The sequence below is a fragment of the Condylostylus longicornis genome, unplaced genomic scaffold (genome assembly GCF_029603195.1).
Source record: "Condylostylus longicornis isolate FDR11 unplaced genomic scaffold, ASM2960319v2 ptg000048l, whole genome shotgun sequence".
Taxonomy (NCBI): domain Eukaryota; kingdom Metazoa; phylum Arthropoda; class Insecta; order Diptera; family Dolichopodidae; genus Condylostylus; species Condylostylus longicornis.
Window position 1 is genome coordinate 21,944,171 of NW_026578017.1, and position 27,734 is coordinate 21,971,904.

Genomic DNA, 27,734 nt, shown 5'->3' on the forward strand with positions numbered 1-27,734 from the left:
TCAACACAGATCAGACAAACACGTGTTAAATTATAGGTTAAACTATTATTTACACATTCATGTTAAGATGAAAGAGCAGTTTATTTGATCTAAAAGCTGAAATAATTCAAACAAATGATAAGAATTTCTAAGAGTGAGTTTAACGCACACCAGTGGGTTTATGTATAACTTAAAAGAGAAATTTTTGACTTTTCTTTTGACTAGAGATAAGAAGTATAAGTTAATTGGAAGAGGGAATGGTAAGAAAAGTTAACGGTAAATCACGTATATTTTCTGATTTATTGCGAATTATTCTATTTGAATGTTAACGGATGTAAATTTGAAGTAGTATAACAATATTTTTAATAACTATTGTAACTATTTAATTTTGTATTTACTTGTTTTTTTGGCCATTGATTTTTATTTTGTACAATTTACAGAGTGTTATAAAAATTTCACATCAATTGTAGATTCCAGTTCAGATCAATCCTAATTTTAATCCACAACAATTGTGGGCAAAATTCGAATTTTAAATATAATTTTCTTAAACAAAAATAATTGAGAGATATTTAAAATACATAATGTATATGTTCAAGAGAAGCATATAAATTTTTACATCTACATACCTACGATATAAAATGTAGAACAGTTTTTTATTCAAATATTGCGAAAGATATCGTTAATCTATTGTAGATAATTAAAATATTATGAACTCTCACTATATTTTTTTATACAGAGCAATTACATTTATATATACATACATAATGTGTATTTCATCAAAAATTTATAACTTAAAGTACAAAGAAGAAAAAAAAAATTTACATTATTATTATTATTTGCAATCTAGTATATGCTAACTATATATATACTCATAAATGTCATAATTATCGTATATTACAAATCTTCTACAAATGACCTTCAAATAGGAAAATACAAAAGAAATGAGAACACCATTGAAAATCATATAAAGCAATCCTTCTTCTTTATTTTGTGCCCTATTTAATGAAAATGCATTTAATATTGCATAATCGTTCTACTTGCAAATACGAAAAAAATTTTTTCTTCAATGTTGCTTTTGAATTCTATATGTAAAATTGTTATGCATGCATGTGAGTATGTTTTGCAAATGGAACTATGAAGAAAGGAATTTCTATGTCGAAGTATTTTGGCCGAATATTCACTTTCCAAATTTATATTAAATGTAAACTTTAAGTTTAAACTGAGTTAACCAATAAAACCATGCAGTTATTCGATATGTTCGGGCTACAAATTCATTTCAATTAATTTTATATTTTGACATTTTTTACAGTATTTTAATACAATTGAACCGATAGAGCTCATATATAATTGCTGACACATTTATGTGACACCTTAAATTCTGTCTTAAATTGCTGATACACTGACTCTACCTTTAATTAATAAGAATCTTAAATTCATTATAAAAAAATCATTGGAAGTGTAAAAATATTTTTTTATGTGATGAAAAATAATTACATAATTAATTTTACAGTGAAAGTCAAAATTAATTGAAGATCTGTGAAAATTTCATGTTATTTTGTAAAAATCGTAATTAATAGTTTTGAGACCATTCTGAGTTCGTATTTGCAATTGTTACCTATACAGAATAGAAACATAAAATCAGATGATTGCTTAGTAGGTCAAGCATTTGAATAATTTTCAATCAATTTTGTACTAAAACGCGTAAAATCAATTATTTTTCATCAATATTTTTAATATGTACACTGTATAACTGCGAAATAAAGTATATACTTGATGAAAACTCTGAAAGCAATGAGAATTCACAATCAGAAAGATAAAATAATTATTTCCTAGAAAATTTTTTATATAGCATATGCATACATACAACGTTACCTTTATACACAAATACATAGATGTAAATTTTGCAGAAATTTATCCTCTTGATACTACACGTGCTTTAAGATTGTAAATTTTTTTTTTAAATGTTATGCATATTGTTACCTCATTTGAATAGGAAATTCTTAAAGAATATTTGAAATTATGTGAATTTAATTCGAAATGAATAACGTATATTGTGAGAGTTAAAGTAATCTTCTAAATGATTTTCTACAAGGATTACTAATTGAATATTTTACTGCATGCAAAGATATAACAAACAGTGCATAAGTTAACCGCTTCCAGCGGGAGCCAGACAAATTATTTTCACAACAAAACAATTATTTAACATTAGAAATAAACTAAATTGAATGAGACCGTAAGGGGGGACTCCAAATTGTTAATTGAAAAAATTGTTAATTTAAAAAATCATACCATAATTATTTTAACAAAAGATCTACTCAAACTCATCCTGGTATGAAGAGGAAAAATTAATAGAATAAAAAATATGATCAAAAATTTCTTTGCAGAAATGAAAAATTAAAAAATTTTCTTTTAATTTGAAAATTTTATCTATAGATGAATTTGAAAATCAACATAAATTATAAAATGTGTTATCATCATCAATATTATGGTAATTAAGCTTTTAATAATTTGCTGAAAGTCAATGATATTATCTCATTCTAATTTAATTGAACAGACACAAAAAAAAATAAAGAACCTGATTGCATAATTAAAATCCTTTTCATCGCATATCCTTTTTCAAATACATACACATATTTTAAATATGAAGATAAAAATTTAAAAATTTTATTTAGAATACATTTGGAATTTTTGAAATTTAGGATACATACGAGGATGCAGTAGCTTCATGTACCTATGAATTTTTATTTTAAAATCACCTTTGAATATGTGTGTGTATGCTTTTTTTATATGAAAACTATTATAGATCTTTCATGAAAAATTAATAGTCCTTTGTAGAAATTTTATTCAAATTTTAATTTATTCAATCCAATTCTATTGAAATTCACATTTTTCAAATAAATTCTGTTTTTTCTTTTTTATTAATTAAAAATAAAAATGAATCAATTAGTTCCAGAATATTAAATATGTGATGAAAAATATTTTATTTGAAACAAAGGTGTTTTTTGTATAACTATGTAGCTTTGTATTTAATAAATTAAATTACTTATAGATTTTGTAAACTTTAGCAGATTTTTATAATAACCTACATTCTGTTAGTCAATTCACCTGACGTGATAGGTTGTTATTCAAAAATATTGTAATTCCCTGAATAAAATCAATTCCAAAATAGAAATAGAATTTCAACTATACTGAAAAACAAAATTTTTTTCAAAAAAAATATTCCTCAATTCACTTCAAGTGATACGACTAACAGAGTATGGGTGAATATTATTTTCTTTTCCACAGATAAATATTATTGAATACTCCATTTTAAGATTTACTGCGAATAGTGTACTTTGGAACTTAACCAAAATATAAATTCTTACTTTTTACAGAGTCTAATGACAGATTTCACGTCTTTCTTAATGAAACTGTTGAGAAAAATTTCAACTCCCAATTTTACAATTATATTTAGCCCAACCTCTACATTCTCATATTTTCAATATATTGCTTAAATCGTCTGCTTTTATAATAATAGCCTAGAAATTCAATATTTGGAAATATGCAAAATTATGTTAAAAACGGACCTTATATCACTTATAAATAATAGTCCTTTCTGTATAACATTTTTATCTATATAACATATGTATAGAAAATTTTCATTTCTGGTTTTGAAATACATAATATCTGTGAAAATTTAAACGATTTAATTTTGATACACACTGTACAAACATAATAATTGAAGAGACCAATACGGAACAATTTGTTCAAGCTCCTGCAATTTGCATAAACTTAAATTTCGAAAATTTAATATCGAAACTTCTTCGAAGATTCATAATTTAAAGAGAAGACTACAATATAGGACGCAATATCATGGTAAGAAGAAGACAAGTGAAAATATTTTGAGCTCTTTCAAATTAATTAAGCGTATTTCTGATTTTTATCACGTTGTCGATCCATCCATTATACTTTGCTTTGTTGGCTTTTAAATAAAAAATAAATAATTTATATGTAAATATTAATAAAATGGTGGTTAATACTATTTTTTAACTCATATATACATACAAGCTTTACTCAAATATTCAAATTATAAAAAAATTCTATGAATTTCTTAAATTACTAAAGATTTGAATAAATTAAAATAATTACCTATAATCAATCTTAAATTTTTATGTAAATATAAAAAAAAACTTTCCCTTAAGACATTCGATATTAAATCTTAACTATCAATTTACCAATTTTAAAAGTAATTTTTTTAATTAACTATATTGTAAATGACCCCAAACCTCAAATTACAAATAATATGTGAATTGCATTAAATGTTTTTTAATTAAAAATTTAAATGGAAACTGCAGACAAACAAATAGAAACGTTTCGGTCGATAAATGACTTAATAATACCCCGAACCTTTGCAATTTGAGTTTAAAAATTTGTTTTTCAAATATTTAGAAATAGCTAACCGAACCCGTTGCCCAAATTGGTTCAATTAAAATAGAAACCGTCATTGGCAGAAAAGAAATCTTATGAAGTTTGGTGTGGTCTACATTATTCATTTTTGAGTAATCGTGGAATGGGACGGACACACATGTCTGACTCAACGCAGAATTTTATGCGGAACAAGAAAATGTGTGTACAGGTCCATACTGCAGACAACTCCTTCATGGGTTACAAACTCTATACTCTTCACGAACTAGTAGGGTATAAAAACAACAAAAGTAAATATTGGGTTTACAATTTATTAAATAATTGTATTTAAAATTTTAAATAATAGTGATTATCGGGCCCATACCAAACGTATGTAAATTTTGCAATAAAAATAACAATAAAAACAAATTTACAATTTTTATGGTATGACTAAGTATACGCAATGCTTTTACAATTTGTGTGGCAATATTAGTGATTTTTTACGTTACGTTTACATTTTTTTTTGTTAAAACAAACAACAAGCATTTTAACAAGCATTTTAAATTAAAATTAAAATTTTTTTTAATGGTGTAACATATTCAATGTAATTAGTTTATTGTTAAAAAACAATGTAAGATTAGATATAGAATAATAAAAGGCTATCTGAACTCATAAATTCTTAATAAAATTTTTGGAAATTTTCTATAAAAAAAATTTGTTATTTACCCCGTATGATCTACATAAATTTTTGTTTAAATCCAAGCAAGTTAGAAATTTTATTCATACCGCAAAGCAATGCTAAATTTCGGAGTTTTAAAACGATCTGAAAACTAAAGGTTATAGTAAATACGAGCATAGGAGGGGAGAGGGCTGGGGGGTTTTGCTCTAACGGTGGCGGTTACGCTCTTCTGGTCCTCACAAGTTGCTTGAGTACATCAGGAGGGTGGATCTCGAGCGTGTGCTATAGGGCATGCCCCGTACTCGGATGGGGGCGCACAATAGATCCTTATCCTTAGTGGTCGCGGTAAACTTTGTAACAATATTTGTTTTGTAATTTGATTTTCATACTTAATCAGTACAGATAAATGGTAATGGGGAAAAATAAATTAAATATTCATATTTGAATAATAGTTTTCTTTTTAAAATCATATATAACTATAGAAAGTTTAGGAAAAGTTCGGTATTATTTTTTGCACATTGCGTTAAGATTATTGAAATTCGTTCATATAAATAAATTGGAATTAAGTGTCAATTATATATTGTTAATCATTGATTAATGAATGTAATTTGATTTATATACATGTATATACGAAAACCAAACTGCTTACTTATAAGGCACCTAAGTAAAGGTTTGGTGTGGAATGTGAAGGCACATTCTGTGGAGAAGAAGATTTCTTATCTGTACTGAGGGGCACCTTCTCTCACCCGTTGCTCTCGCGACGGCGAAGTTGCGGTTTATTGCGCCTGCCTCAAGAGAATAGATCTCGTGCAGATGATGTTTTGGCATGCTCCGCACTCGGAGGGTGAGGAACACAATGTACACTGTCATCCCGGTTGTAAAAATCTACAAATTGCCAATATATGTATATGTAGATTATAAGAAAATTATATCCAACAATGCAAGTTTATAATTAACACAATGTAAGTAAAACTTATCGGGTACTCATTTATGAAGTTTCAACATTCTAATTTATTTAAATTTTTTCAATTTTCCGACTATTATGTCATTTATAATGAGATAGATCATTATTATTTTAACTGGTCATTATTATTAGAATTTGTAATCTGATTCCTTCCACTTTTTTCTTCGTTCATTTATTCGGTTTCCAAGTATCAATTTAAATTTGATATTCTCAATTCAAAGAACCTTTTAAATTAAAATATTTTAATGATTATTAAAATTATTTAAAAAAAAAAAAGTATAAAACGTTGACATTCAAGAAAAATTTGATATTATTTAGAAAGTAGTAGGTAAGTATTAAATTACAAAACGCAATCTTAATTTCTAAAAACAAAAAAAAAGAAACGAAAAATAAAGTGAGATATTTGATCCGATTTCATAACCTTGCAAATAAATTAAAAGTTCATTGTTTTTATCAGGTGCATTTTAATGTAGTAAATCAGGTGAATTTAAATGTAGAATTTAGGTAATTAGTACATTTTTTATGTTAAATTGTTATGAAAGCAGCTATAAATAAATTATGCATAAGTATTCTAAGTGGTGGCGGTTTTTAATATTGTGTCATGTGTGGTGGAATTGAAGTAATAGAAATTTATTTTGAAACAATTGTTTGAAGTTGAACAGCTAGATCTAGAACAATAATATGAATTAAAAATACAAGAATTTCAAGAAGAAGAATAATGAAATTTGAATTTTGGAAATATAGAGGCCTAGATCAAAAATAGCTATTTAATTACAATTATTTAACAAAATTAGAATTCAGAATTAAAATTAAAAATAAAATTCAAAATATAATAAACGCAATAAGATAATTTGTCGATTTTCTTACTGCCATACCAATTATTATTTTTGAATTATATTAAAAATTTAAAAATATATGAAATGTCTTGTTAAATTTATTTGCTTCAATAAATATTTTTTTAACAACTTAGTAACCTATTCATTTAAAATAAAATTTCATTACAAATTTTAATAAAAATAAATTTGGTTCTATTTAAAAATTTGTTCAATTATTTTCATATTATAAAAATGCTTACATAATATTCAAACTAATTATGTATGTTGTTAAGAAACTCATGTGGAAAAAATTTAATAATGGAATAAATTTAAACCGTAGTCATGGGATTCATCGGAAAATTTTAAGTAAATTCACATGTTCCGTTTAATGCTATGGAAAATGAAATGCATCGGCATAGTTACAGTTAAAAAATTATTTTGTGATGCAGATAATTTTTGAAAATGAAAACATTAAAGTAAAAATAAATCCCAACACTGCAAGTGAAGAGACAAACTGAAAATAACATATTGAAATTTATGAATTGGGCTTCGATTTCCGAACTGTGTACATGATATGCAGCATCAGAAATAATGTCGAAAAAATAAAAATGATACTAAATGATTTAATAAACACAGAAGAGTACAAGAGATATGGGTAAGAATTCTAAAATTGTCAATAATTCAAGATTTTCAAAAAAAATTTGTTAAACCTTTTTTAATATGCTTCAATATTGCTCTTAGTTAAGAGACTTCTCATGAAAAAAACGCATGAAAATGCAAAATTTTTAATTCATTCAGACAATCTAACTTTAAATTTTATTTAAATCAATTGATTATTTGAAATTAAACTCAACCCCTATCTTTTTCGTAAGTATTTTGTGTGTGTTTGAGCGTTGTTATACTTTCAACCTTTATTGGCATCCCACTTAACAAAAATATTAACTCTGAACTTCATAAAACACAATTAATTATTTCCATTTCGTAGGAAAATCATCTAACAAATATATACCATGCCTTCCTACTCAAAAATACTGAGAAAACAGTAAGTAAATTCAGTATAATTAGGGTTTCTACCTTAAATTCCTCGAACGAAAGGAAAAGTTAAAAAAAATTTTACATTCATAAAAATAAAATAATTCTAATTTTTGTTTACAGTTAAATATTTCCTCTTTTTTTTTCTATAAAAAACTCCTGGAAACGACCGAATATTTTAACATAATTTTCATGGAAAAATAGAAAATAGAAGAGAAAAAAATAGAAAATTTAAAACTTATGAGAATTTCCTTTGAACATCCTTGCGATTCAAAAAGAAAAAATTATTTACTCTTTTGACTCATGTATGAAAATAAAATTTCAATTTTATTGGTTTTAATGCTTTCTAATTTTTGTAAATTTAACTTGAAAATTAACACTTAAAATGGAATAAGTATACAAACAAACAGAACAAACCGAAAGAAAAACACAAGAAATCAAATAGAAAATTTCTATGTGGTTGAAAAATTCTACGGAAAAAGAAGAAAAGAAGAAAATTTTAATAATTTGTAGCACGTGCTGTAAATTGTAAATTATTCAAATTCGTGAGCGGTTCAATAATTTCAAATGAAATTAAAAAAAAAAACACCAAAAGTGGAGTTTTTTTTTCAACCTCCTCCAAGGTATATGCAAGGAATAAGAAAAAAGGAATTAAAATATAATTCGATAGCACAAATTATGTTTGAAACGAAAGGCGTTAAATATAAGAGTTAAAAGTATATGCAAAGTTTGTTTAAAATATTTAAAAAAAATTCTCATATTTTGAATTTTCGGCTGTCTAATTTATTGAGCGCAATTCTATTGTTTGGTGTTTAAAGAGAGAAAGTACCAAATTGGTATGGGAGGGCTTCCGTCTGGCGTAGAAGAACAAAAATTTGTTTGAAGAAGTTTCAGTTCGAAAATTGGAAGAGATTTCAACTAGGTCTGTTCGTATCTGCTGAGATTCCATAAATGATGTCACATAATTGTAGTAAATATAATGGTTTCCGAAGAATTATTTGTGGGTCTACTCTACAACTACTCTACTAGTATTGAGCGGTCGAATAAGAGCGCTCCATATACCTTACTTCTGTTATTAAAACTTAGTCAGTGCGGGATAATTTATTGACAAAACGACAACTGTCATTAATCATAGCGGCCCCTTAAGTTGAAAACAGAATGAGAGTGATTTTCTGAGACGAAATGTCAAAATTTATACAGAATACACATATTCAAATGGAACTGCCCAGAATCAAGGGAAATTATCATAGTGAATTTCACCAGTCGAAATTAGACAAGTTTTGTCATTTGTGTGTATGTGACATTTTATGCAAAATACTATTAAATTTATTTTGCCGTTCCGCTTTTGTTCTAATCTAGGTTTACAACGGAAATCCTCGGCCGTTGCTGTTCACCGCCTTGTTTCTGTTTTCACAGTTAATTTAATATTGTAAAAATTTCTAAAACACCTTATAAGGCGAAACTTTTGTATTAAAATTCCATGTAAAACATGCATTCTGCATAATTTGCTTTTGTTAGCATCGAACATTATGTCTAGTCTGTATTGCAAAATCTATGATGTAATAAGGCTCATATGATAAGTTTTATTAAACTTTTGCATATATAATAAGTATTCCATAACCTATTCCAAATATATGTATAACAATTTTCTAATAAAACCAATAATTATTAACAAAATTTGGTTGTTTGCCTATTAAAATTTTAATTTTGAATGTCATAAATTTATTTTGTAATCAAATTATATTCTGTTATATAATTATAGTAATTATTTTGTCTTTTGAAATGTCAAATGTCCGAAGGTAGGGAATGTGTAGGTGTTACGTGGGAATATGTGTTCTTTTTGTAAATAATAGAACATTTTCATTACAATCTTATCAGGTCTGTATAAATTTTCCAAAAAAAAAATTTTTCATAATTTTTAAAAGGTTGACAAATTTCCTGTTTATTTTCTTTAAGTGGGCATCATTAAATTAAAATTTCCTTTAATGCTTGCGTAAACAATGCTTTACTCCAACACACACACAAAATATTCACATAATAGAACATTTTGATAACAGATTTAATTGCAACATTTTTTCTGCCTCTTTGTGTTATGCCTACTAATTATAAAATTTAATTAAAAAAAAAAAACAATTTTTAAAGTTTGTGATTTTTCCATAAAATTTAAGATTTTTCTATATTTTCCAGTATTCTGAATAATTTTATGTTGTTTAGTTAGGATTGTTTTATTTATCAAACTGATTAATTCTCATGAAAATGACAGCAATTGTTATGACATCTTGACAAACGCTTCATATTGAAAATGTAGAAACAAACAAATTTTTTTTTCCTTTCTCATAAAAATTATGAGATATTTTGTTGAAAAGTTTGAAAATGCATTGAAAATCGTAAAAAAAAAAGTTTTAATTTTAAAGTGCATCCCATTTTTTTCTGTTTTATTAATGTTATATGTGGGGAGGAAAAATGAAATGAGAATGGAAAAAATTCATCTATTCATTTATGAATGTAACAATCAATTATACCAAATATTGCCCAAATAAATTTCAAAAGAATTTTTGCTCAGCTGCTGCTTTCCTGTTTTCCTCTACATTACTATTCATTATATAGAATAAAATAGAATGAAAAAATTAACAAAAAAAAAAATTCTTTATGAAAAGATGGCGACGGCATAGGAGCAAAAATAATGAAAATAAAAAAAAAGTCGAGAAAAAAATCCGAACATGGCAATGAAAAATTAAATGCTTTCCTTCTTTTCTTTCTGCTTTTCCTTTCATCGTTCTATTTGCAATACGGCTTATAAAAGCATCATAATAATATTTTTCTCTATGTCTGGAAGTGAAATCCAGTGATGCATTTAATGTCATTTTAATTTACATGAAGTAAAACGAAAAATAATATCTTTTTTTTTTTTTTTTTAATTTTTTTGTTTGAAATACTTTAGAAAATTTCATGGACAATGTGCTTAAATTGTTGTCCTTGTGTCGGTACGTCTATAAGATTTTATATCTTTTTTAATATACGGGGGGAAGGAGTTTTAGTGGTCGTGTTGGATGTATAAAAATTTTAATTTCAATTAATCATTACGAATCGTACTTAAAATGTGGGGGTTATATAAAAAGTTAGCCACTGAGTCTATAGGTGGCTTTTCTTCGCAATTTTCTAATAAATGTTTATTCTGTATTTATACATTAAAAATATTCTTGCCAGTCTTGTTTTTATAGAAAAATAAGAACATAATTTTAAATATTTTCAGGGATTCTTAGAACTTGCTTACTGTAATTGAAAATTTAGGAAATTTTTCGAATATTATCACATATACTTATTTCATAATATAAAAATTTTATTTGATTCATAAGAATTTGATTCACACTTCATTCTGCCCTCCTCTTTTAAATTTAAGGCCCTTAATTGTGATTTTAACCCTTCGTAAATTCGACTATCTTATGTGGATTCACAGCTTGCTGCTCCTCAGACATAAGAATGAAGCGCCTTTTTTTTGAATCAAGGCTCTCAATTATTTCAAAATGTGTATTGAGATTACACTATTATAAAATGCAAAATTGCATGCCTTATACTTTAGGTCAATATTCACCAGGTGTCCACTCAGTACACAATGTTCCGCGAGAATTTTCAAATATGGTTGTTCTACATTGTAATTGTTTTTTAAATATGGGAAAAAAAAAACTTTTTCAAGGGAGTGAATAATTAATCATAAGAAAATCAGATCTTTTTAAAATAAATGATCGGAGGGAAGACCTTGTTATCGGAGGGAAGACTCCAACCATATCGTCGTTGATTAGTAATTACTTGAAATTCACATAAAACTAAGTATAACAAAATTTTTCTTAATGAAAAAATATTTTGATAAATTTTTTAAATTTTAGAGAATTCAAAATTTGTTTTGAATTTTCTGGTTCGATGAAAATTTTTCAATTCAACAATTGGTATGAAGTTATTTCTTGTGTCTTTATAGGGAAATAACCCGCATACAACACACAAAAATGTTTGTTAACAAAATGGCTCCTGCATTTGCTTATTAAGAAAAGATAATTTTCTAAAAATTTCAATATTAAATTTTTTCTACATTATTCTAAAGAATGAATTCAAAACATTCCATACTTTAAGAACAAAAAAAAAAACGTAATATGGCAAATCAATTATGTCACACTTGAAAATATTCCATTTATCTTCATTTTATTAATCTAAAAAATAATTTTAAGAAAATCTTAAATAACGACCTTGTGAGGGGTTTTCTTGATTTATGAAAGGATTTTTTCATATTTCATCTTATGATTGATTCTCCTATCATTAGAATTAAGTCACTTTTTAGCTATTAATTTCAAAATCATCGTATACTTAACATTCAAAGCAAATCAACCATTTGATATCATTTTCATAGTTAAATATTTTCTACTTGAATAAATCCAAGAACTAAAGAACTTAAATGAGAAATTTTAAATGTTAAAATGAAAAAAGAAGAAAAGGATAGTTAAGTGTATACCATTTTGAAAGGTATACCAAGTAATTAAATAATCATTAAATTCTCACCTTTCATTTTTTTTTTTTGTTTTTGTTGATTCTCTTCTTTAAAATTTAAAAACTTCTTTAGTTAAGTATAAAATTAAACCAGATCCGACAGTTTTTACCATTAATTCACAAAGGACATAATTAAAATTTAACAAAAAAAAAATAAGAACGTTTTTTGTATTCAGGTTTTTTGTTTAGGTTTTGAAAGGAATGGTTAGAGTTTTTGCTACATATTTCATGTTTTTCCCAAATTGAATAAGAAAAAATAATATTGTTAATGTGCGTAGTCCTAGATCAGATTCTTAATGAATAATGAAAGTCGAAGCGAACTTTTTTAAGTAATTGTCAATGGTAACACTTCAATTATAAGGAGACCTTACGATGGTTTACTTATGTTGAAAATCAGGTTTCATGCTGAGGAGCAGTCAAAAAAGAACAATTTTTTTCCCGAAATTTTTCTGAGAAGCACAATTAAAAATAAACGAGAATAGGTAGAATTGTCAACTCTGGGTGATCCGTACAGATGAATGATTTCAAGTGCTGAGTGTTAATTTCGATATTGTCGCATAAGTACTCCTGTTATACACTAATTTCAATTGTTTCGACCAGAAACTACCAGATAGTTTTACCAAATATCTACATAATGTATAAGAGCCCTTATAAAATATTTGCTTTTGTGGAATTTCAATACTGTATATACCATTTCTGAGATTTACCCAAATAACTTTTGGAGTTATATTGTAGCTATCATAAGCGCTCATGACACATTTACAGATTTTACCGAAAATAATCGCCATTTTGCAAAATTTTATTAATGTTGCTTTAACAATTTCTAAGTTTTTGGCCCAGTTACTGTTAAAATTGTTTTAATTAGATTTAAAATTAGAATTTTCGATTGAGAAGCGGCATACGGAAAATGAGAATAATAGAAAATTAAAAGGGATTCCCCTAATTAAATACCAGTTTTAGTATTGCATACCTGTTCTTTTTCCAAATATTTTTGATTTTTTGAAAATTTTCCATAACTCATCCCCAATATTCTCATTAAAAAACTAAACTAGAATAGTAATTGTTTATATTTATTCTACTAAATACATTCTACAACATTATAAACTGAAAGATTTAATAAAAAAAAAATCGTTTTAAATAATCATTCATAAAAATATCCTTATACAATAATAATCCCCTTTTTTTTAAGACAAGGATTATAGTATGCTATATAGCTCAGTTAACCTTATACTATTATAATATCAAAAATACAAACACGCATTCAACCCAAAAAAAAGATTTTTTTTTTTTGAAGAATTTTTGACACATTAAATATACGTTTTTGTGCCTTTATATATACACTTTTTACCTGTATTATATTATTATAAAGGTAAAGATGGTGGAAATACGAGTATGGAAAAAAAATTGTAACATTTTTATGTACGGAACATTGAAAAAATACAAAAGAGAAAGAAACTTGTCAACAAACGCTTCATTTTTTTTTCGCCTATTTTTTTTTGTTATATACTTTATTACTGTTGGCTTTTTACCGGCCCCATTGTATTCAATAAAAAAGGTATTGTAATCACACCAAATTTCATAATGTGATATTTATTTAAGGGAAATCGATATATCTATATGTTGGAGGAGAAACGTTAATAAGCTAACTTTAGCAAATTTGTCGGTGTGTAGCTGTCTGTTTCTCTGAGCAATTCATTCGAACAGATTTTAATTAGACTTTATTTTTCAGTATTCTTTTCGAATTGGATCAATAATCAACTTTTGGGAAACATGCAGTTTCTATTGTTGGCAGAAGACGAATTTTTCTGGTATTATAATCCGAGAGTCAGATTTTCAGAAAAATCAAGAGTCAGAGATTGGAGCTTTATCTCAATTCATTGTTACATTTTTGATCGTTATATAAAAAAATGATAAAAGGTTTTTTATACGAAAAACTGAAATTTTATCCAGATTTGCAAATATCATTAAGGAAAAATATAATGCATTCGGTTATGCGATTGCCACATCAGATTTTTATTTCACATTTGTGTTACACTATATATATTAAAATATGTCCTTCATTAAGGATATTACGAGTATATTTATGACAATGTGACTTAATACTTAAAACATGTTTTTAACATTTCATTTACTCTATACACAAATTTCCTTGAATACTCTACATTTTATATAAACGCTAAAACTTACGTCATTTTACTTTGTAGTGAAAAGAACCTTTTTGTTTCTTTAAGTTTTATGAGAACAGCAAAGAAAAAAAAAACGAAAATTTATTTTTCATTATAATAATTATCGATTCATTAGATACAAAGTACCTACAACTATACATTGTTTGTGTACCGTAAATTTTACCGCATTACAAAACCGGTAAGTACTGAAAAATATTAAATTAAATGTGTAAAAATGTTAGTATAGAATAACAGAGAAGGTAATGGTGGATTTCATTAGTCTTATATTAATAAAAGAAAAAAAATATTCAAAAATAATAATTATTGTTGAATATTACGAAAGTATTGATTTTCTCTCTTATAATTGTTGTATAAAGGTTTATGACTTTTATAAATGAAATTTAGTTATTTTGATTACTGGTTTTCTCATTAAATCATTTTATCTATACATATTTGTCTTATAAAACTAAAGGATATTGGAATTTCAAGCTCCATCTACAGAATATGTCAAATTATAAAATAATAAATTGTAAGACACACTTCTCAATTTAAACTAGTTTTTTAGTTTAAACAAGACTTTAGATATCAAACATTGTTCATCTAGCTGGTTTGATTGAAATATTGAATACCTTATGCTTTGATTAAATAATGATGAAATTTTTGATCAAACACAATCAATAAATATTTGAATGATATCGAACTTTCATCAAATTTTGAATAAATGGAGCAATTAACTAAAATAACTGGATAATGTTCGATGTGATCTATGAGAAGAAGTATATGTAAATGAACTTGGTTTCTGAAAGGGGAATATTTGATTTAATTTTCTGTAAATCAAACTAGTTTTAGAAAATTTTTGCTCTTCATTTGAATATACATATATATTTTGCATTACGGCGAATTTTGTAAAATGTAAGAATATTTTTACGGAAATTTTGGGGTATTATAAGAAAACAAAAATCGATTTAAATCAGTATTTGTACAAAAAATCTATACCTATTGTTCAAATATCCGTTCTATAATCCAAAATTCGAAAATATCCGAATAACCTTTTTAATATGCTACAAAAAACTTTCTACAGCATTCAGAGAACAAAATAATTACTTCACTTCACTTTTCTTTAGAAATCATACTAAACCTTTAAGCTTAGTTTTATTCGAAAATACTAATCGAGACTGTATTTTGTCTTATTGTAGTAGATATATTGAATTAGCATAAAACGTTAAGCTGTATTGTAAAAATTATGTATAATAGACCATTTGTTTTGCATATTGTAATTCACTCAAAAAAACTATAAAAATTCAATAAATTTTTACTTACTCAATACAGTTGGAAAAAAAAATAAATTCAATATTGATATTGTTTTAAATATCGTTCTTCGAATATAAGATTTCCATGATTCCTTACCTGAAAAATAAAATTAACAAAAATTAGATTATTTTATTTATATATTTAATTAAAATAATTAAAAATTTTAATAAATAATAATATATAACAATAGTAATTATAATTATAGTGATGCATGATCATAGTTGCTAGATTTCGACAATCAAATAGTATTAATCATACAGTATTAATCATACGGTTATGTTCGATGTTGCTAAAACCCGTTGCTACATCATATTTCATACAATTAATTGTGTTCCTATATAACATAATTAAAAATTGGAAATGTTACACGAAGTTTTTCCTTTTTAGATTATTTAATTAGGTTTGGATTAATAAATATTGTTACAAAATTATAACATTTAATCAAGATTAATCAATAACAGAATAAAAATGTTATTTAATTTAATTTATCAAAAGTGAAAATTAACACTAAACTGTAACAGAATGATCTAATTCTTTGTTGAAAATGAAAGAATTAACAAAATTACAAAAAAATTATTTTTTAATCACTTAAGCAATTTTTTATTTAAACATACAATTTTTTTTTAATTAATCCAAAATTTTATTTAAAAAAATGTTAAAATCCAAAATTTTAACAACTTTAATTTAATTGAAAATTAAAAATTTATTTTAGATTGTTTATTGAAAATTAGGCACAGTCAAAAATGAACTAATTCTTGTTTTCAATTATTGATAATAATATGTAGATATATATTTGATCGTGTCAACTCTGTAATCAATCCTACAAGGAATAAATCCTTATCAAGGACTCATTCTAAAAATTTTGTGGGAACTGTGCCAATAATTCAGAAGATCGTGAATGCTCTTTCTTAAAATAAATATAGTTTCTATTAAAATATCAAGTACGACGAGGCTGTAGTAGCCATATATACATAATTCATTTATTTCAGAACTGGCACCGCTGCATCGAGAACCTTTCAATAAAATAGGTTGTTGTGATTTACTTTCTCTTAGTGTCTTTCTTAGATCTTTTTTATTTATGAACCTATTTTAATTCATTTTTAAGCTGTTCTTGTGACAAATTAAACGGTAAACAAACGTGGCTAAATTGTTTAGAATGCGACGCTTGGGCGCTAGGCGATAAATAACTGTCCTATTCACTCATTATGTAATTTTATTAGCACTAATATGTATCTGACTACAGTTATTCAAATTATACTAATCAATCGAAGAAATATAGCTTAAAAATCAGAAGGACATAAAAAAATTAACTGATTATTGACGGAGTTCTTAATATTTTTTATATCAAGCCTTAGATTTTGCATTTTCGATTGACAGTGGTAAAAGCACAGTAAATATAAAAGCAAAAACCTTTAACAGTATAGCTAATTTTTGACTACCACCTGGTTCTATTTTACATTTATTCATTTTGGTAGTTGTTTAAAATGATCCGTGTGGTTGACATAATTTTCAAAATTGTGACATTCTGTAAAAGTGTGGTATATTTATATATTTTATTGATTTAATGTAAATTTTTTATTTATTCCCAAAATATATTGTAAGAGTAAAATCTTTATGAATTATTAATGTGAATATTAACATGACATATGTATGTTAATGAATGTCATATAGGAATTTTTAAGTAAATTATTAATATTTAATTATTTATATAGGTACTTACAAATAAAATAATATAGAATTAGAACTAAGTATATTTAATTTGAGCAAACTTATTCATAATTCAGAATTCAAATTTATATTTTCAATTTGATATAACTTAGCTTAATCTTAAGAATTTAAATTTTATTTTAAATAATTATATATTTTAATATTTAGTTTAGACACCTTCTAAATATCTTCTTTAAACAGCTATATGTATGAATTTTAATTAATTTTTCTCAAAATTTATTTGAGAACCCTTTAGAACTTGTGAATTAAATTCTATTATCTAACCCTAGGAAATTGTGAATTAAATTCTAATATTATTATTAATTCTTCGACACAGGGAACGGAGGCTCAAAATTAGCGCTAGTCACGTCGACCCATAGGATTCTTTGTGAAATTTTTAACTTAAAAATTAACTCAAATTTTAATCTTACTGGTAAGTTCATATTCTGATACAGATACATCATCCATTGCACTTTAATAATTAAAATTTAAAATGTACTTATTTATTTTGTTTATTTATTTTTCGAAATATTTTTAAAAATTAATTTCAATTTAAGGTATTTAAGGTAAGAGATTAAATATTATAGAACCGCACCTTATCAAGCACAAATATTCTTTAATACTAAAATAGTAAATTGACAGAAATTATATTTATTTTTTTTTATACATATATATAAATAAATTTACGAATATTCATGTATGTATATGTATTTGAAATACATAATAAAAAAATAAAGAAAACAATTTGTTACTTCCAAAATTAGAGTTATTAAAGAGGTTTTTTTTTTTATTAATCAATAAAGATAAACAAAAATAGGTGTACGTACTTCTATCTATACCTAAATACGTTTAAGAATACAAGTATATATGAATATGAGTGTATATGTATGTACAAGGAAATTATATATATATTTTATTAACGGTTAAAAATAATAACAAAGTCATTTTGTACGTAAGTGCCTTTACTGATATAATTAAGTTAGAATAAAGAAGGTAGGGAATTTCGTAAAATTGGTTTTACTTTTAATTTTTTTTTTATTGAATTTTTTAATTGCGATTTAAGTAGATTTTACACGTTAATTTAATTTTAAATGTTAATTTGAATTTTATCAATTTGTAAAGGGAAAGTAGCAGTGGCATGATATCAGTAGTGTTGGCTGGCAGTTAAGGTTTCTTACTCCTTAAAATATTATTTTATGTAGCGTCCACGTTTGTTATACCTTGAGCTTGAATAGAACTTGAGTAATTTTTGTTCTACCTTAAGCTATATCAAATGTCATTTCTATACTATTTTTTTATCATATTAAAATATATAGTTTTGGAAACGGCTTGTTGCAACTGATTTTATTATCTTAATTAAAGGGAAAAGAAATGTCATATTACTTATATTTTAAGTTCCTCATGTGAATATACTTTTAACAAAAACCGTTCTTTTTTCTTATTTTTAGAAAAATTAAAACTCTTAAATGCCTCCAAGTGAAAAGGAAAGGTGAAATTGTTATCTTTCTTTCAAAAAACACGTATTTTGGAACTTATGTACTAGCACCACTTAATGTAAGATATTAATGTCGCTGTTCATGAACCCTTGAGAGCACTGTAATATTTTACAAGAAATTTTAAAAGAAAAATATTTTATAACCATATAGAAAAATTCAATTGTGAATTTCATATTGTGACGTTGCAAGCTTTTCTTTTTAATATATTAAAAAAAATTGGGACAATCATTTTTGGATTTTATATCCTAGCACCATTTAATATAAGATATTTATAAAATTATTCATTGACCCTGGAGAGTACTTTAGCATTTAAATAAAACTTGTTTATATAAGCTGAGAGAGAAAATTTCTAAGAATTCAATTTCTTTTACTAAAGGACTTTTTGACTACTGTAAGCAATAAGGTATTCAAAATTCGTAACGTATAATAAATTTTTTTAATATTCATTTAACTTTACTTTCAATTCATCGGTTCTTTGTTATCCGTTCTACATATTGCTTATACGAAAATTTTGATGGTAATTGACATTTTCATGTAAAATTTTTTATATAATATGGTTTGTCATTCTAGTTCATAACTGCATATTTGATTAATTTTATTTTATTGACATGTAAATTTGATAGTAATTATCTTAATAATATGAAATTAAAAAATATGAAATTATAATAATGTCTACTACAATAGAGTGATAAGTTGACCAACAATGTGATAATTTCAAAAAATTCCAAAACTATAATTATTGTCTTCTGTAAAATGGAGAACTAATTACATTATACAACAATATTATATAATAGATATTTTTACAAAATTTTCTAAAATAAACAATTAATACACAAATTTTGTATGATTGACAATATGACAGCTATTTAACGTCAAACTTGATTTAAGAATATTAAAATTAAGTAGGCTTTTGTTTACTTACTATATTAATTGATAATTTTTTTTTTTATAAATATTAACAATAATATATTGATTAAACTAAATCAGAATAAATTTAAGCGTCTATGTAGTCATTATTACTTGAAGTATTCAAGTAGTTCTTAGTTCGATGAGTTTGTAAATCAAACATTGTTTCTGGATTTTGTTTGATCGAACAACATTTTGATCATAGTTTGACGTTCATACTTATATTTTGTTTGATGAAAAAAATTAAACCGCATTAAAAATCTAATTTGACATTGAATTTGAATGACAAATTTAGTATACACCTAAATTTTTTTCATTAAACCTTAAATAGTAAACTATTTTAAGTTTTTATTGTAGTTATTAATATAGCATACTAGTCAGACACAATTAGATACCAAAATAAATTCTTATTTGTTCAAATTCAAAGCAAAAATATGCTATAAGTAGTCGGAAAATTATTCATATATTTTAAAAATTTATGTAAATTTTATGATGATGACAAAGAGCTTAGTTATAAATACTTATCTTAACTATGTGCTATTATTGTATGTAAGTGCTTACAATGAGCATAAGAGTGCGTTAATGAGCATAAGAGTGCGATTAGATACATTAATGTTAAAATAATAATAATAGTAACAAGACATAATAAAACATAAAAATATTTAAAAAAAATTGTTTAATTTGCAGCTTTACCGTTGTAAAATATTTTTATAACAGTAAATCTGTATTATCAATTTGTAAATACTAGAATTTTATGATCAAATAAACCATATGAACTGAAAGGAAATTTTAAAAGCAATTTTCATTTTGCTACTTAATAAATATTTGTGGTTAATTTTTGTATATGAAGACGATTTAGGTATAGATTCGGATGTAGAAGAAAATTTTCAATCCTTAGAAAATTTCATAACAAAATGGTAAATTCTGACTCATTCCTTTATTGCGAAAGTACGACAAAAAAATTTGTTCCAAACCAACTTGGTTTCATTATGATATTACATATTTATTAGTTATTGTACATGGTGATTCCAAAATAAACACAGATATTCTACATAATACTTTATCTCTATATACAGCCTACATATTTTCTTTTACTTTATTTACTTTAGATCGTTTCCAAAACATTATGAAAATTTTGTCACTTCATTTCATATTTTTTTACTAATAACTTAATTCTTGCTACAATTAGGTAAATTCGGTGAAAATTTCGGGAAATCTCTAATTAAGAACTTGAAGCTGAAATGTTGTCTAATGCTGTCTAATTTTATTTACGTTCAGAATTTATTTTCTGAATCACCCTCTGTGTAAAAGTACACACCCTGTGTATAAAAAGAGAATTTATATAAAATTGAAAAATCATAATATTGTTTTCCAGAATTTTCTTCAGATTTCTGCAATGAATTATAAGCAGAAGTTTGAACACATATTTTTTAATATAATCCTTAAGATTTTAATTTAAAAAATTTTTTCATAAATACTATAAACTAAGCATTGGTTAACCAAAATCTAAAAGAATTGTTCAAAGCAATATGAGACTATTGAATAATCTTTATGTAATAAAAAGTTTTTATGAATATGAAAAATTATATTATTTTCGAAAAACATTGTTGAATTAATTTTAATATGCAACTTTTTCAACTCTCTATGTAGAATATTGTAAAAGGACAAATTATAATTTTGGGTTCTTATTTTCAAACTATGTTAGCACTTATACAACCAAATCATTAATTTGAGACTTAAGTATTGATATTGATGTCTGAGTTTGTTAGTCAAATTATACAGAAGCAAAAGTTCCAAAAAAAAAAGAAATTACCCACTTAGATTATGCGAAAGTGATTTTACATACTTAATTGATTATTTCTTTATATACGAAAAAATGTAAAATCGGCCCGCAATAAAATTCATTTGTCATTATCCTAAAAGTTGATCAATCCGTGACATAGACAGATATACCGATAGACAGATAGACAGACAGACAGAAATTTCTCTAAAAATAGTTTATTTATGCTTTCCTACTATGGAAGAGTGCGTTCGCATCGAAAACTCGACATACGAAATCTGTTGCCATCACATAACCTTCTTGCAATGTGACCAGGAAAAATTAAATGGTGCAGAAAAATTTTCTTATTCTTCTATGTAAAGCGTAATGTTCTTTTCAAGGAAAAGTTTTCACACAAATAATGTCAGCTTAAAAATTTGCACATGATGCTTTCTAGTATAAGTTTTTTTTTTAGAAAAACTTATAGTTCAAAAGTAAGCATTCTTCATAGAACTGGATTTTTCCAGTTAAGTGAAATGGCAAAGTATAGGTAAAATTTTTCGGTATGAGATGAAAATGTCCGATAATTAATTGAATACATATATCTATATTTTATTTATATCTCATGATTGAATTGGTTCAATTATGAAAAAACTGTTTTCCATTCAGACAACAGCTCAATAAGCATTGACTTGCCATAATTATAATTGGCAGCTCTTGAACGAGAATTTTTATTAGAATTGGAATATTTCGTATGAGAATAACAACTAGAAGAAACTTTTTTTTATTATTAATAAAGAAAATTTAATATACTACTGCACTTTAGTTTATAAAAACATCTTATACTTGCTCATTAAAACTTTAAAGAAAATTGATTCTATGTTGGCCTCAAATTTAAATTTTTATTTTAATTATATTAACGTATATATATGTACCTATTCCGAAAGACTATATAAAACAGTTCAATTCTGTTAAAATTATAAAGACAGAAAAACCTTATAACCTTGGCAATTAACCTGAATTTAAAATACATTCAATTTATTCTCAAAAGATTTTTATTTTTTTTTTTTATATTAAAAGTATAAGAATTGTATATAAAGAAAAAAAAAATGAAACTATGTCAGTCTTATATTTTTTTTCTATCTTCAACTTTTTCTATCTCCTTTTTATATACGATTTGCTTGTTATTTTAATCCTTTTTATTTTTATAAACAGAAAATTCTTATATCCTTTTAATTTTTATTTTCTCGATATGAATTTGAAGTGTTGTGAACGGGTTAATTGTCACATAGCTTTTAGTTCAAATGAAAGCTCTTTTGGAACAACGTTACTATTATCTTTTATAAACCATTTCATATAGAACAATAGAAAGTACAAAAATTTCAAGATACTGAAGAGCGCCACAACTTATAGTCAGATTCTCTTTCAGTAAGTATAACAAAATTAGAATTTTATTTTAGAAATTTCCATGAAAAATAATTACAACAATAACAACCAATTAATTAAGAAAAGTATGGCGGTACTTCTATATTCAATAAATTAATCTGGCCCGTTGTGCCTCTCTAGAAAAATAAGGAAGAATTCCAGAAAATCACCCATAAGTTAGTTTTATTCATTTGTTTCTGTTTTTCCTAAAATTATGCATATTTTGTGTTTTTTATATTTGAATTTTTTATGTCAAGTATATTTCAATTTGCAACACCAAGTGAAATTAATTTAAAATCAATAAAATTTCACTTATAAAATTCTCTATATCTACATACATATGTATATGCACATGTATGTTGAACTGTAGCTTTGTATTTTTAATATCTTATAGAAAATGTTAAAAAATGCATGTTATGTGCATATTAAATTGCATATTGAATATATAAAATAAATATTACAAAAATTTCCCACATAATTGAAAAACGATTTGTGGTGTTTTCCGTGACTTTTTTGTATTTATTTAAAAATTTATACATGACTTCGTATATTCAAATTTTTTACTCGTATATACATATATACTTTTTACTATTTTGGCACAAATGTTATTTTTCGTTGGCAAAAATCCAAAATGAATACCAAATAAATTTTTATTCTATAATGTCAAGTTTAATGTACTAAAGTTGCACAATTACTATTTTTTTGTTCGTTTTGTTTTAGTATAAGCTTTAAAATATTTAATAAATTGTAAGAATCAAATAAATTCGTGTGTTCATGTACATAGAATACCTATAATTTAGAAAATATATTGTATAACTGGCATACTTACCTAACACTTACTTAAGCTCTACCTTATTTAGCAGTTATAAAATGGAATTTAATATGAGGATTTGCAAAATAAAATTTAAATATGAAACAAGTAGCATTGCCACATAAATAATTGGAAGGTCAAAAATTTTAATTTTGCATATTTCTACCAATTTCTAACAATTATAAATTGCTATATTAATCGTAAATAAATGTTAATAATTAATCCCAGTAAATGTAAAAGTTCTAATAGAATGTTTGAAATTGTACGGCAGCTACCATAAACGCTCATGATATCTTAATCCCTTCCACCGAAAATAATAGCCATTTAACCATAATTATTTTAACAATATTTCAGTGCTGTAGCTTCAACAAATTCTAAGTTATGACCAAGTAAATTTTGAAGTTGTATGGCAGTTACCACATGATGTTATGAAATTTCAACGGTTTTTAGTCGAAAAATTTTGACATTATAGCTTCAACATTTTTTAAGATATGGTCAAAATAGTTTTTGAGTTGTGGGACAGCTAATCGAACCACTAATCAAATCCAATTTAAATAGTATTCTGACATTTATTACTATAAATTATTTGTGAAAATTTGGTGAGCTTAGCCCAATTAATTTTTGAGTTATTAAGGGGAAGGACAGACATGGTCAAATTGGCTCAGAATTCGACGCTGATCAAAAACATATGCTTAAGTCTACATCTCAGACCATTTTTTACTATTTTATTATAAATTGTAAGGGGAACTTTACTACGATATTTTAAAAGAAATATTTTTCAAGACCATATTTTAGTATTCGAACAAATATAGAGACTAAAATTATTTTCGATATACTTAATATGATCACTTTTTTTACTAATTGAATGATTTTTCTTAACGTTTATAAAATCAATAGTTACCTATATAACGAAATTTTAATCGGCTAGTCAAAATAATATTAATAAAATATTTCTAGTATCAAATTAAATTGTGCTCTAACCACATTTGTTGGTATTAAATTATGTCAAATAATAGCAGCCCCATTTATTTAGTTATAACCAGAATTATTGGTCACAAGTAAATATTAAAATTAAATTGACATTATTTTTTTGATTTCGATCGATTTCTTTTAATATTTAAAATTAATATTTGTGTGTATTTATGTATAAATTATATACATATTTATATTTATTTAAAATCCTAAAAAATAATATTATTTAAATTTTAAATACGGAAGTTAGATAATCTTTTATTGGTTTTAATATGTTCGATGAAAATTTAAAAATTAGGAAGAAAATTTGTATAACAATTACTATCTCCTATCTCTTCTTTTGCATTCATAATATTTATGTATTATAAAAAAATATAGTATTATATTAAAAACAAACAATAATAATAATAATACTAATTGAAAATTATTTGTTTGTCATTCTCATTCTCTACAGGTTACCAATGTGTACATAATTCTGACATATGTACAAGTTATTGTATCCATTAAATTTTCGTATCATAAAATCAAAATACAAGACAAACAATACTCACATAAATACTCATAAACACAATGTTTCATTATAGTATATTAAAATAGAGTTGAAAAACAATAAATATAACACTATAAATAATAATAAACTATAATTTTAATATAGATAGGGTTGGGGTAGTTCTTTAACTTTTATACACTTAATATATTATTATTATGGTATTGTCATTGCTCTTTAAAAATAGTAATACAAAAAAAACCGGAAATGATATATACATATAACAATAACTATGTATATATATTATGTATAACAATAATAACAATAAAAATAGTGATCGGTAGGGGCTTGTTCAAATCTAAAACAAAATATTTTTATATTTTTAATGTTGTTGATTGAGGGTAACAAATAGAATATTAATTTTTATAATATTGTAAAAATAAAAATATTATTGTTTAGAATTTATTTTAGAAAATTTTTATTTGTTTTTGTTATACGATTTTTGTTATTCCGATTTTGTTTTTGAATAATATTTATAAAAGTAGGGTAAAATATTGTTTTGATTTTAAAATATATAAAAACAAAAGGGGTATATCAGGTGTTTATCTAATTTTATGACCATTTTATAAAGTATTATACTTTAATACATTTCTAAATACATATATATATATATATTTTTATATTACTTGTATATAAGCAAATATGAATTGTATAATATTATGCAAATTTATTCAAAAAAAAAATTACATTTTAAAACTTAAACTCTTCTATAAACAATGGGTTAATCACATTTTTGTGTTTCTATCATTTAGAATTAAATGATTTTGTGACAAGTGTGCTAAGTATAATATAACCTTGAATAATGTTAAAAGTTCAATTGTAATATGTATAGGTATAATCTTTAACACCTATTTTACATTGCGTATAACACATATGCGAGCATAAGTATTTCATATAGGTATATTTTAATTAAAATGGACAATGATATGAGGTTTTATTTTGTTTCATCTTCAGTATACTGACGCCTATAAGTAATGCGTAACTGTACATAATATGTGTATAATAACATTTATTGTTCTTGGAGTTTTAAATTCAATATTGCTTCTAAATGGGATATTTAATTCTAAGTTGCATAATAGAAGAAAAGAAGCCAAAAATTGAATTGAAAAAATGAAAAAAAGTATGACAATATTGCAATTTAATACGAGTAAGTTATAATAATTAGGAGTTATAACAAATAATATAACAATTTTAAAAATTGTTTAAGCAATGAACTTTAGAATTTTTGAATAATTCGAATCTTGGAGTCGAAACATAATTGAATATTATGTTTTTGTAAATCTGTAATACTTCCATAGCTGTAAGATGCTATGAAATCAATGTCATAAGATATTCATTGTTAATGAACTGCCAGTTTTTTTTTTCTTATTCAATTAATTAAAATCCATATATTAATTAACTCCAAGTATAATTAAGTACATCTTATAGTTTTCTATATAAAACCCGTAATAAAATATTTCGCACCCGTAAAGCAACGTCGCAGCTATACTCGTACATATCGAAAATTTTACATTAACGGGGTATTTCCGGGGTAAATCTGCAATTTTTCTTTTAACTTCAAATTGCCATTTTAAACATACCTGAAGAGTATTAATTAAGAAACCGTCCTTCGTAATAAAGGCTTGCTATTCCGTTCTTTACTATTACCTTCAATGGTTAAAGGAAAATGTTTGTAATGAATACAATATTTTTTCTGCTAAATCCAACTATGTATGTATGTAAACTTTGAGGCATATGCAAAATTATAGTGATCCTATATACAAGCCTTAAAAAATTACTTAACAAATATACTTCAATCATGTGGGTTAAGTAAATTTAAAAGTCAAGGAAAATTAAATTTTTGTATGACATATTTAACATGTTAAATACATAACATGTTTAAAAGGTTACAAATATTATAACTACAATATATAGAGTCTGTTATATTATGCTAGAATTATAAATAGGGTTATTTACAATATTAATATGTTCAATATAGATAATTGTTTTCTTTTACTATATAGGAAATTTTTTATAGTTCATTTTATTAGTTTAAAAGTTGTCAATTTTTGTTTCTTCAATTGCAATTGAAAGCAGTTTTTGAACAATGATTTTTTACATATTTACATACTTATTCTATGTATGTATGCATGTCTAAGATAGAATGTTATGAATACAGATTCGGTACCGAATAATATTAGATAACAATTCTAAATATAATAAAATAATGAATGCTCCCAAAAACTTAACATTTAAGGTTCATTTCTC

General features: G+C 24.7%; 1 protein-coding gene across 4 annotated transcripts in view; it reads right to left on the minus strand.

Moving 5' to 3' along the window:
- The window catches only part of LOC129610718 (putative phosphatidate phosphatase), a 174,251-nt gene that overhangs the window by 46,516 nt on the left and 100,001 nt on the right, over nt 1-27,734 (minus strand). For 3 of the 4 annotated variants that reach the window (XM_055523383.1, XM_055523382.1, XM_055523384.1), the window contains one exon: nt 15,874-15,960. The exons of the other annotated variant lie outside the window; for it this stretch is intronic. In XM_055523383.1, the coding sequence (XP_055379358.1) occupies nt 15,874-15,960 (87 nt within the window). The remainder of the gene's footprint in view (nt 1-15,873; nt 15,961-27,734) is intronic. 4 annotated transcript variants of the gene reach the window in all.